At 42.0% G+C, this 12,151-nt stretch overlaps 2 protein-coding genes and 1 long non-coding RNA gene across 4 annotated transcripts; 1 reads left to right on the top strand and 2 right to left on the bottom strand.

The window, feature by feature from the left end:
- Window positions 1-125: 125 nt before the first annotated feature.
- acyp1 (acylphosphatase 1, erythrocyte (common) type) lies at window positions 126-1,517 on the bottom strand. The gene is made up of 3 exons (XM_029675425.2): window positions 1,442-1,517; window positions 920-1,005; window positions 126-563 (listed from the first exon to the last, which is right to left on the bottom strand). Exons 2-3 carry the CDS (start codon window positions 998-1,000, stop codon window positions 345-347), a joined length of 300 nt encoding a protein of 99 aa, XP_029531285.1. The 5' UTR covers window positions 1,001-1,005; window positions 1,442-1,517; the 3' UTR covers window positions 126-344.
- A 74-nt stretch (window positions 1,518-1,591) lies between these two features.
- On the top strand, window positions 1,592-4,584 carry zc2hc1c (zinc finger, C2HC-type containing 1C). 2 transcript variants are annotated; one of them, XM_029675423.2, is made up of 3 exons: window positions 1,592-1,782; window positions 1,959-3,571; window positions 3,680-4,584. In XM_029675423.2, exons 1-3 carry the CDS (start codon window positions 1,728-1,730, stop codon window positions 3,908-3,910), a joined length of 1,899 nt encoding a protein of 632 aa, XP_029531283.1. In that variant the 5' UTR covers window positions 1,592-1,727; the 3' UTR covers window positions 3,911-4,584. The 2 variants fall into 2 exon arrangements, with proteins under 2 accessions (XP_029531283.1, XP_029531282.1); XM_029675422.2 differs by lacking the exon at window positions 1,592-1,782 and having other exon boundaries at window positions 1,794-3,571.
- Window positions 4,585-5,165: 581 nt separating this feature from the next.
- LOC115138518 (uncharacterized) lies at window positions 5,166-12,150 on the bottom strand. The gene is made up of 8 exons (XR_003864966.2): window positions 12,098-12,150; window positions 11,894-11,947; window positions 11,648-11,711; window positions 8,998-10,545; window positions 8,854-8,913; window positions 8,121-8,223; window positions 7,946-7,999; window positions 5,166-6,053 (listed from the first exon to the last, which is right to left on the bottom strand). It is a non-coding gene; the product is annotated as an uncharacterized LOC115138518 (long non-coding RNA).
- Window position 12,151: the final 1 nt, after the last annotated feature.

A 12,151-nucleotide genomic window follows, 5' to 3' on the forward strand; every position in this document is an offset into this window, starting at 1 on the left:
ACCCTGTTTAAGGAGAAAACACTGCCCCCTGAAGGCATGAAAGACCATGTTCCTAGAGGACTGAATATTTTAGTGTGTGAAGCAAGATCAAACACGCCTTAAATCATCAAACAATAAATATACAATTACATTGTGTTAAATATTTTATTTTAGTTGTATTTTAAATATTACACATTAACACACAATTCAGAGTTAAGGCCTAACATACATTGAAATAAGTTTAAATGATTTACAGTACATTTCTAAAGCTTTCCATTTCAGGAACTCTAGCAAAACAATCCTCATTTTAAATAACAAGTATATCTCACACGTTAGTTTGGAATGTAATACTGTATGAAATAAATTCAAGGGCGAACTATTTTGAAAGTTGAGTGATCCAAACTCTTGACGTTCTTCTCATTCTTGAACTCTGCTTTGATGATTTGTGACTTGGGGCTCCCAGTGGACTTCAGCCAATCCTGCATCTGTCTCACCTTGTTGCTTGGACCTTGAAGCTGCCCCTGCACAGTTCCTGCCTCTGTGTTCTGCACCCAGCCGACCAAACCTAGCTTTTTCCCCTCTGCCTGAAAAACACCACCAGAAGGAGAGGTTATCATTACTCAGGATTACGTCCTTGAAGAGCCACAAGGTATACATATTTTTTAATTCCAGCTCAGCACTACAACCCCTGATGTGTCTCGGCCAGGACCTCCAGGCCAGGGCTGCTTACTCCTGCTAGCCTGACTGAGTGACAAAGAAATGAAATGAAGCACATCATACAGCTGAAAACATAAATGAGTAGCTATGAAAGTATGCGTATGTCCAATCTACTGACTGACAGTCAGCCTGCTAATTGACCATGTGTTACTAAGCATAGGTATGAAACATGACTTTCAAATGGCAAATAATAATGGCTTATGTCCTACTGTTGTATTCTTACCTGAGTGTATTTTCGAAAAAATACACCTTGAACTCTCCCAAATATTTCATAATCTACTGAAATCATCTCTTCAGTAGACATCCCAGCTGTCTTAATGAAAAGCAAAAAAAAATATATCAATATTTTTGAAGGGTTCAATTCAACACAAATGCGAGTAGCTACCTAGATAGTTTGGCCAATCTAGCTGTTTTACTTTGTTATACCCATTTATTAGTCTCAGACATCCCAGACCTAGGGAACATTGCGGTCTGCCTAGAGACTACCTATTTATTGTAGTTAGCTAGTTGCAGATGTAACTAGGTTACTTACAGCTTCACCAAAACAGCATGCTTAGCCTAGCCATAGCTTTGGGACACACCGTCTGTGTAGACTCCCTGTGTTGTGTCCCAAAGCTAGTTTAGCCTCCACTTTCATTACTCTAACTAGCTTTCTACCTGTGATCTTCATTTGCCACTTATCAGTGCAATTAGAACAAGCGCATATTATTGTCATTGTTTATATAGCTAGTTTACTAAATCATACCTTAACTCAGCTTCCTCTAAAATGGTTTGGCAGTTTGGAGATTTTCATTCAGACAGCTATTTTTCGTAACATCCGGTCAATGCTTCCGGATGACAGCACTGCACCAATCAGAAAACGTTAACAAAATACTTTGTTTCTAGGCAACTGATACCAACAAAACAGGTGCTAAGTGTGTGCATGTTGTCACTTCTGTCAACATTTTCCACATTTTGGAGATATTCACAACCTAATTTTAAAGAAGATAATTAGTCATGTCTTGGAGTAGCCATTGCTAAGCTGTAGTGAAATGCTGAAAGAGAATCACAAAGAGAAATCTGCCAATTCAAGAAGGAGAGCAGCTGGTGAGTCAATTCATGTAACGTTTAGCTAGCTAAGTCATATAGTTAGCTAGCTAGGCCTCATCTTCTCAACAAGTAAAATCAACCCATAATCAGCTATTTCTTTGGGGGTATAATTATGCATCGGTTGCAAATGGCTCAGCATCCTCACCCTGACCCTTTTCTTTTATTGGATAAAGAAGTGATATTGGAAAAACTCCCACCTGTGAAGGACCGCTCAAGAGCTTTGCATCACCCTTTGAAACATCCGACCAGCCTTCGAGAGCAACCTTTTGAGGATCATAGACCAAGGGAAAGGACTGCCATGAATGAATGGCAGCAACAGTATTCCCAAGAGACATTTCCTCAATCCAAATATTCCTCCCAAAGCAGAACACATAACTCAGCAAGGACAAAGTATGTTTACCCTGAAGAACCAGGTGATATTGTGTCTGGGGGAAAAGCAGATGGAGTGGACAAGGCATTTTCACTGAAGCCTGTTTACCATAAAAGAACTCTAATCATAGATAGGTTGAGTAATGACGAGGTAGCTTGTAAACCTAATGAGTTTCAAAGACTCCCTCCGTATTTTCCCTCACCACCACATGATCATTCAGAGTATGATAGAAGAAGTGGCATAATAAGCCATAGAAGGCCGGCTGAGGATCCTTCACCATCATTGGAAGAGAACACAAACAGCAGAAGGGTTGCTGGGTACAAACGATCAAAGGGAGAGCAGCAGAGGCTGGATTATGAGCGGAGGATGGCAAGGAAAATTGAAATGGATAAACTAATACTTCAGGAGAAGCTGTTGAAAACTCAGGAAAAAGTGAGAGAAATGCAGCAGAGGGAGAGAACTGTCTCAGGTGATAACACTAAGAGGGCAGAGAGGCATATTAGGAGACCAGTGGAAAGAGAAAAGGAGTGGATCGAGAGCAAGGTGTCCTCAGCTGAGCAGAGAAGGGAAAAGGAGAGAGTTCACGAGATGGAAAGGAGGGAGAGGTTGATGATGAGGGATAAAAGCCGGGAGGATATTGAGTGGCAGAGAGAGAAAAGAGAAGAGTTAAATAGGGAGAGAAGAGAGAAGAAGAGGGCACTTGCAGAAGAGTGGGAGAGGTTGGAAAGAATGGAAAGGGAAATTGTGAACAAGCCAGAGGTGAGTAGAGACAGGAGGGCTGAGAAGGACCTAGAGCAACAGAGGGAGAAAAATGGAGAGTGGAGCAGGAGGGCTAGAGAAAGGGAGAATGAAAAGGATACAAATTGGGAGAGGGAGAAAATATTTGAGAGGAATAGGTGGGAGAGGGAGAAAGTGAAAGAGAGAGAACGAAATGGGGAGAAGGTTGAGAAGAAAAGAGACTGGGAGAGGGAGTATAAGTGGGAAAGGTCTTCTAGAGAGAGGTATGTTTCAGCTGATGATAAGAGGAAGGAGCGTGACATATTTCATAGAGGGCTGGATCAGGAGGGACAGCTTAAAACTGCACATAGATCAGTGCCAGGGAGCCGCAGTAGCATCAATTGTAGAAAAATATCTCGAGAAGCTTCCCACACATCACCCTCGGTTCACCGCCAGTCAAGTCGGCTACTGCAAGTGGAACTCAGCCCAGTGGAGAGTGCTGACAATGCTTGCCTCCAGCTCATCCCTTGCAGGATTTGCCACAGAAAATTTGCTGCAGAGAGACTAGAGAAGCACCTTCAGGTCTGTGAGAGGATGCAGCGCTCCAGACGCAAAGTCTTTGACTCCTCCAAGTACAGGGCCAAGGGAACTGACCTGGAAGAGTTCATGAAAACCAACTCAAGAACCAAGTCTCCTGAGGTATGAGTTTTTCCCCAATTTCTTTAACTTGAGGAAATAATGGTATTTTTTCTCATTTCTCATGCCATTTTTGAACCCTGGTTAATATGATTTTGGCTTGATTTACAGCTAAAGAAGAGCAACTGGAGGCAGAAACACGAGGCATTCATTCGTAATCTGCGCCAAGCCCATGTTCCAGCAACAGGTGCTTTGCATCCCCAACCACCTATCCAAGACAATGATGATTATGTGACCTGCCCTCACTGTGCCCGCCGATTTGCCCCTGGGCCAGCAGAGCGACATATCCCCAAGTGCCAGAACATCAAGAGTCGCCCTCCACCTCCCCGCCACCGCCGCTGACAAAACCAACTCATTTGCAATGATGTTTATAAAAAAGCATTCAAAACTACATTTTACATTTGAGTCATTTAGCAGAAGCTCGACCTACAATTAGTGCATTCATCTTAAAACAGCTAGATGGGACAACCACATATCTCAGTTAAAATAAGTACATTTTTCCTAAATAAAGTAGCTATCAGCAAAGTCAGTGCTAGTAGGGGGGAAAAAGTCAAGAGCGAATGTTAGTTCACAAAAGGCAATTATTTTGTATATAAAAATTGTAAAAAAATTTGGGGGGGGGGTGCTGTGGGATTATTTAATACACTTTTGAAGAGGTAGGGTTTCAGATGTTAAAACTAAAACCCTGATGCAATTTGTTACCTAAAAGCCTCTGCATCAACTTACATTCTTATAGAGCAAAATGTACAAGTATGGCGTTGTGGTTTAGTATGAGACTATTTAGTTTAAAATAACATGTTTGTTCAAAAGAACATTTTGAATTGTATATTTTTTACACATTCTTCACACTGCCTTTGAAGTGGGGGGGAACTAAACTATTTAGATGTCATGTCTAAATTGTAAATACTGTAGCAATACAGTATCAGATACTGCCGAACAAGATTGACAGTCTGCAAAAGGGTTAAAAGAAAATGAAAACCAACGAGAACAATTGGTGGATTTTGAAGCACAATAAAAAAAAAAAATACATATTTTGCTTTGTCTATAGTTCATTTCAAAATTCATCTGACCAAAATGGGTTTACATTTCTTTTACATGAAGCATAAAACAAAGGGGTCTCTATGAATGGTGGAACATAAGACCACTGTGTCGGTACAGCAATGCCATTTTATAATGTTGCATAGGGTAAGCTAAGCTAAACTAAGCTAAGCCAATGGAAGAAAAAAATATTGCAAAAATACAGTATAGGTGTAATATTTCAACATTAAACAAACTGTATAAAAAACATAGCCTATTCTTTCTATTTGTGCACAATTCTTGGTTTAAGAGTATGCAAAAGCACTAAGGAATAAGGACGTTTTTCTCTTGCACTGATAAAGGAAATTCCACCAGTGTTGTGTACTGTATCAATTAACTGCACACCAACCAAGAGTTGCAAGCCGTTGGTAAAGGACACTTAAAACACACACTTACTGTACACACACCACACAGAGTAAACAAATATACAATGTGAATATTACACTTTTAACATAGTGTCAAGGATGAATCAATACTCAAAAACAGGATGAACACAAAGACAATATAAACCTGAAAAAGAAACAGTTGAGAAAACATTTAATAGAAAAAAACAAATATTACCATTAACTTTACGAAAACAAGCTTTTCTACATTCTAGGAAGAGAACTACCGATGACATCACCTTTTACAGAAGGAAGATTAACCATAAAATGACAATTTACTCCACTTAAATACTAGTTAAAACAAATTCAAGGTTATCATCTTAAGGCAATAAAAATAAATGAATGTCTATATTGTATCAGTAGTTTGAGTTATGTAAAAGTGAACCTCATACACCATTTCTTCCAGATACAGAATAGCAAGCTGATCATCATATGAAATACACAAGATTGTAAATACTTCAATGTTAACACTAAATACTTCTTTGGTAAATTAGATGTAAGAGGGACAATATTTGGTATACATTTGGCTATTTGAAATAGTATTTAGGCTTTTAGTTTTACAGCATCACATATGAAGAACAGGGCTCAGGGCTTTTGAAATTAAATTAACAAAAAATAAGTACTTGAAATTCACATTGGAACATACTTTTGTGTGTATATATAGTGTATGTGTACACCCCTTCAAATGAGTGGATTTGGCTATTTCAGCTACACCCAGTGCTGACAGGTGTATAAAGTGTGCAAAGTTGTCATTAAGGCAAAGGGTGGCTACTTTGGAGAATCTCAAATATAATACTATTTTTGCACAGGGTCACCGCAACTCATTGCATATAGGATAGGACAGTTTTTGCTCGCGGATTTGCCCCAGCAGATCTGTCCCCATCATGGTTTGAGGCTCCTCCCTGTCCTGCCACAGGCCTGTGATCGGATTGGTGGTTGCTGTTCTTTTCAGTTCCTGCTTTGCGCAGGGTCAGATGGTTGATTGCTGATCAGAGTCTCTCGTTCTCTTTGAGCTGGTCACTGAACTGTTATGAAAGAGAACTCTTGATTAAACTTGTCTGCATAGCAATGGAGTTAATCAGTCTAGCATAGGGACTCGAGTCAGTGTTACTACACAACTTTGCCTACAGGGATCACTACAGGTGCTTGGTTGAATAAAGAGAACATACAGAAACAAAATCAATGAATGTTACATTTATATCTAAGCCAGTGGAGGCTGCTGAGGGGAGGACGGCTCATAATAATGGCTGGAACGGAGTCAATGGAATGGCATATAACAATACCATTGGCATCAAACACATGGAGACCACGTGTTTGATACCATTCCAGCAATTCCACTCTAGCCATTACCAAGAGCCCGTTCCCCAATTAAGGTGCCACCAGCCTCCTGTGACCTAGGCCTATTGGCTACATTGAGGTTCTATCAGGCATTAGTGCGTAAGCCTAAGCTTTATGTGCGCCAAATAGCCTGCACACTGATCGACAAAAGCTTTTGGGAATGGGCAGAAAAAGTTCATGTCTATCCACTGAGAGAAAAAGGCCAATGTCAGAGTTTAATTCAATAAGAGAAGCTGTGAAATGGTGTTGAAAAAAAATAGAAGGGAGGGGCCAGAAAAGTTGTTTTGGAAAGATTTGGTGAAGTGGTAAAATACTTATTGTTTTCTATTGTGTTATTGACTTGTTTATTCCATGTGTAACTGTGTTGTTTGTGTCGCACTGCTTTGCTTTATCTTGGCCAGGTCGCAGTTGTAAATGAGAACTTGTTCTCAACTCGCTTACTTGGTTAAATAAAGGTGAAATATATATATTTTTAAAAGACAATGATAGCATGTTATATGTGATGATTGTGAGGCGCTACACAAATTCGACAGTCACAAGACGGGACTTCAAATAAGCCTATGGCACGTCAAGGGAGCTGTAGCCTACTTTTCAGATGGGTTAGATGGAAACTGACTGTAGGTCTGTAACCACAGTTTTAATATTTCTTGCAGCAAATTGACACACCAAATGTACATTGACTCGACAACTGGAGTGGAGAAATACGATGTATTTCATCATCTTGAAGGTGTCATCATCTTGAATGTGAATGTGCAGTTAGCACCTCTACAGATGGTATCTATCTCTATCAGAATCATACAAGCTGATTGTATTTCCACCACATAAAAGACGCATCCAAGCCAAACTGAAATCTGATCAGAAACATGTTTGGTTTGCTCTGCAAAAGAAGCCGAGATGACAGAGACAACTTTACCAATGTCAACTAGATTGAAGCCTTCCTACCATTTACGACATTATTCTGGTGAGCAAGGGTTTATGTAGTCTTCTAGGGCAACATATAATGACAGAAGAGAAGCTGCACGCATCTAATTATAGACAAGTTGACTAACAAATAGCCTACTAAAATGTCAGAAATGATAAGAAACATAAATTACGCAAAAAACAATCCTCCACCCCCTGTCAAAAAACGTTCTACCTTCTGACTGTAGCCTACGGCGCACTTTTTATATTTGTGGGTTAGGGTCAAGTGTGGGGCCTCAGATTTTCACTTAATCATATATAAAAAATGATTTGCAATTGTGAGCAGGGGCAGGTGAACAAACAACTGACCCAAGTACCACTAGTCTATAGTGAGTAATGCTTACCTGCTTCTGTAACAACTGACCCGGGTACCACTAGTCTATAGTGAGTAATGCTTACCTGCTTCCGTAACAACTGACCCGGGTACCACTAGTCTATAGTGAGTAATGCTTACCTGCTTCTGTAACAACTGACCCGGGTACCACTAGTCTATAGTGAGTAATGGTTACCTGCTTCTGTAACAACTGACCCGGGTACCACTAGTCTATAGTGAGTAATGCTTACCTGCTTCTGTAACAATTGACCCGGGTACCACTAGTCTATAGTGAGTAATGCTTACCTGCTTCTGTAACAACTGGATCGGTGCCTCTTCGTGATTGACTGTCTCTCGAAACTGTAAAATAAAATGGCAACAACTACAGAGAAACACAGAACAAACAAGCAACTGCACCAGAATACTGTCTCAGCTAGCCTTGTGCTGTAACAATGTGTGTAAGGGGTTATCTTGCACATACCTCTGCTACCTCATTACTTGCTCTGGAGCAAGTTGGTGCCTCCCCTTCTACAGGCTCCTGCCTCCTCCAACCCGTTGACCCCTTCACAGCCCATATGAGCGGTCTAAAGAAATAACACTTGGTTAGGTTGAGATATTAGCACTGGTTGCGTTTGTCATAACCGAGAGGCAGGTGCGTTTGTCATAACCGAGAGGCTTTTCTCAGTGGCGGCAGCAGCCTTCACCTCCTGCAGGTCATCATAGAGCAGTGTGGCGCTCTGAGAAAGAAGGAGCCAGTGGGCCAGGTATTCAGCCTCTGGAATCGGGATGAACTCTGCATCCTGTAGTTCCTGTTAGGGAGGATGGACAGGGAGGGACACCAACATTCAGTGGCCATAACCCTCTTTGTTCAGGCTTTTATTATGCTTGTTGTTTTGAGTTCAAACTTGGCGCAGCCAGACGGGGCAAGAGCTGTCGCAAGTCTGGTTCGTCAGAGATGTTATGGAGGTCTTGATGTGTCGCTCGTCTGTGTCATCCTCCTTAGTGCCCCCCCCAATCACCCTTCATGTAGCCCTGGCTCACTCTCCAGATCCACAGTGGAGGTAGAGGCCTGGCCCAGGCTTTAGTGTGAACCGACAAACACCAGGACACACCATGTGGTCAGTACAGTACCACACTGGTATAAAACTATTGACCTGTTCAGATTGTGAATGTAATGATTAAGTAACCAGAGAGACCATGGCCATCTTACTTACCATTGCCAATTAAAAGTCCACTGCTGATTGAGCAGATAGTTTTAGAGTTGAGAACCTTTTCTGTAAACAGGGAACATAATCAATCTCAACTGTATTTTTCAATAAATTATTAGCTGGTGTTAGAACAGAAGTTTAGTGGCTAACCCATGATGAGAATGGTGTGCCAGCCGTGACAGGAGTGGTATGGCACATGGTGGAGGGAGCCTAAAATGGGTTGTGGTAAAGCATTCCCAGGCATCTGTTCCCTGCTTTTCCCCAGGAAAAGATCTGTCTGAAAGGATAAGAGATTAGCCAATATCCTTCCAGAACCTAAACAGGGAATCTACCGGTACTCTCCATTAGATTGAGTCCTACTTTTGTAGCTCAGAGCAGAGGACTCCCTGCTAACAGAATAAAGCAAAGAAAAAAAACAAGCACCACAACTCTAAGCTGCATACACACATTAAACAGCATATTCAACAACATGCTGCAACAAATGTTGAACAAATGTTGAAGTTTAGTTGTTTTTCTGACCCTCTGTGGCTGCGATGGTGTCCGCAGGACACTTTGCTGACCACCTCCCCTCCCCCAAAAGACCCCAACAAGAGCTGGATGCCCTGGTGCTTCTTGAAGTCCTTCACACCAAGCTGACCATATTTTTTTGCAGCCAAAGGTCATCAGCCTGCAAGGTCAGAGTTCAGTCAGAACCATGTCTTGATATAAAATTCTACATACTTTCAATTGGGGATCAGAAAAAAAGAGAGCAGAGTCTGGTAGCTGTACAGTTGATGGCAGCAGTACAGTTGATGGCAGCAGTGTGGGTCTTCACAGCAGAAATTACTTGCATCTTATACCTGGCCATCTGCTTGACCAAAGTGAGTGTAATGGTGTATGGTATCCTCTGGTAGGCCTGATATTGAAGGAAGAAAACTTAAATCTCCATCATTAATTGCATTATTCCTTATTTTAAAGCAATGAGAAGAGGCTGTGAGTGGATCCTAGTATGTTGAATGTGATGCTGTACCTCTCCAGGAAGGTTTAAGGTTGATTGTTGTTCCCACAGGCCAGGCCTTTGCCAGAAGGTTCCATCAAGGCCACAGATGAGATACTGGCTCATTTGGGAATCTCCACCTGTGAACGCCAGACGATACACAACATTAAGCTTCCTATCGATTTAAATGGTGCATTCAAACACATTTTCATTAATTTGTCTGGATGATGAAATTGAGACGTCATTGCCCCTTTCCCCATGAGCAGAATTAAATGATATGTTCAAGCTCTCTGCTGGAAACTAGAGGGCAGGATCTTACTTGCATGAGGGAGTTAAAGTCATCCTCACAGTCCTGGCCAAGACTGAGGAAAAGGCCAACTTCATAAATGAATTATGTACCTCATCGTAGCTCCATCTACTGGCAAGATAAGGTGGGACAACGGATATGGAGCTTGAGGGAGGCATGGTGGTAGACATACAGTACTGCTGTGTAGCTCAGTATACACTGTTCTGGTACATACCGGGCTCTCCACAGCCCCAGGAGTAGATGTCTCCCCTGTGGGTCAGCACCACCACATGGTTGTCTGCACAGGACACCTGCCTGACAGGCCACACCTCAAAGAATTCCAACAGCACAGGCTCTAGCACCTACATGCCCTGCTCGTTCTCCACTCCAATACAGCCATAGCAGTCAGAACCAAACATGTACATCAGGTCCTCCTCTGAAACGAAACAGCATGTTGTCAAACTAGACCAAATCTGTCTGAATTGTATCGGTGTTGTAAAAAGACAGAAACCGAGCCCTCCCACTGTAAACATCCTATTCTACTGGAGTAGTGCCGAGGACCGAGCACATCCCCATTCTCATCGACGGGGCTGTAGTGGAGCATGTTAGGAGCTTCAAGTTCCTTGGTGTCCACATCACCAACAAACTAGAATGGTCCAAACACACCAAGACAGTCATGAAGAGGGCACGACAAAGCCTATTCCCCCTTAGGAAACTAAAAAGATTTGGCATGTGTCCTGAGATCCTCAAAATGTTCTACAGTTGCAACTGGTGGTTGCATCACTGCCTGGTACGGCAATTGCTCGGGCTCTGACCGCAAGGCACTACAGAGGATAGTGCGTACAGCCCAGTACATCACTGGGGCTAAGCTGCCTGCCATCCAGGACCTCTACACCCGGCGGTGTCAGAGGAAGGCCCTAACAACTGTCAAAGACCCCAGCCACCCCAGTCATAAATTGTTCTCTGCTACCGCATGGCAAGCGGTACCAGAGAGCCAAGTCTAGGACAAAAAGGCTTCTCAACAGTTTTTACCCCCAAGCCATAAGACTCCTGAACAGGTAATCAAATGGCTACCCGGACTATTTGCATTGTGTGCCCCCCCAACCCCTCTTTCTACGCTACTGCTACTCTGTTTATAATATATGCATTATATGCATTATGTCATACAGTATACTTTAGCTATCCATACAGACACATGGCACTGCTCGTGGTTACAATTAGCTATACACTCGCTGCTATCATTTTTCACACCTGCCTCCAAACAGAAGTCATGTCCCTGTGGCAGAGTGAAGAGCCATGGATGGAGCAGACTACAAATACAGCAGGCGTATGCCCACAAAGGGACAGAACAACCACACTGCTCTCTGGACTTGATTTGGTTTGAGTATCCAGTCTGCCCACCAAATCTGTTCACTGAATGTAATCAGCTCTGCAGTAACTATAATGACTGTGTGTTAACTTCATTCAGCACTACGTAATTGAGATCTACATGGTCAACATAACACCAGAAAAGCACAGCTTTCCAGGCTAATACTTACAATGTTATCACACAACTTTACAAGGTTTGTTTTAGTTAGGAAGATATTCAGCGTCTTGAAATCCCTTCAAGAGAAGAATAAAATAGGTCAGAAAAAAGACAACTGTGACCAGACCTAATAATAAGGACTTTTGTATTCATAACCAACACAGCTTACATACAATACAAATAATCAAAGCAGCTCATAGCACAATCATTGAGGAAAGTTTGGACCCAACCCTGGAATTGACCTCTACAGGATACCAACCTTATGAATGTGAGCCACTGCAGAGGTAACTTGGTACAGGTACCATATGACAACCTAGGGGAATTTAAGATGTTTTAGATATTAAAAACTGTCAGGGAAAAGATGAAGTTGAATGTTCACAATTGTTCTTATCTAGAACAAAGTCAGAGCCATTGTGTGTAGGTACAATACACCCTTACATCATGTTGTGTTTCACTTTCATACCTCCTCAGTGAAGCGTTTCCCCTTCCCCTTCTGTTGGTTGATTTTATAAAAAGG

This window comes from Oncorhynchus nerka, linkage group LG12, assembly GCF_034236695.1.
Source record: "Oncorhynchus nerka isolate Pitt River linkage group LG12, Oner_Uvic_2.0, whole genome shotgun sequence".
In the NCBI taxonomy this organism is placed as follows: Eukaryota; Metazoa; Chordata; class Actinopteri; order Salmoniformes; family Salmonidae; genus Oncorhynchus; species Oncorhynchus nerka.

What these genes read in the sequence shown, in the direction of transcription:
- acyp1 (XM_029675425.2), bottom strand. Translation starts at nt 1,000, where the DNA reads ATGTCTACTGAAGAGATGATTTCAGTAGATTATGAAATATTTGGGAGA. An exon ending in TTTTTCGAAAATACACTCAG is followed by an intron (nt 564 to 919) that starts GTAAGAATACAA and finishes GGTGTTTTTCAG; the next exon opens with GCAGAGGGGAAAAAGCTAGG.
- zc2hc1c (XM_029675422.2), top strand. Translation starts at nt 1,898, where the DNA reads ATGCATCGGTTGCAAATGGCTCAGCATCCTCACCCTGACCCTTTTCTT. An exon ending in CAAGAACCAAGTCTCCTGAG is followed by an intron (nt 3,572 to 3,679) that starts GTATGAGTTTTT and finishes CTTGATTTACAG; the next exon opens with CTAAAGAAGAGCAACTGGAG.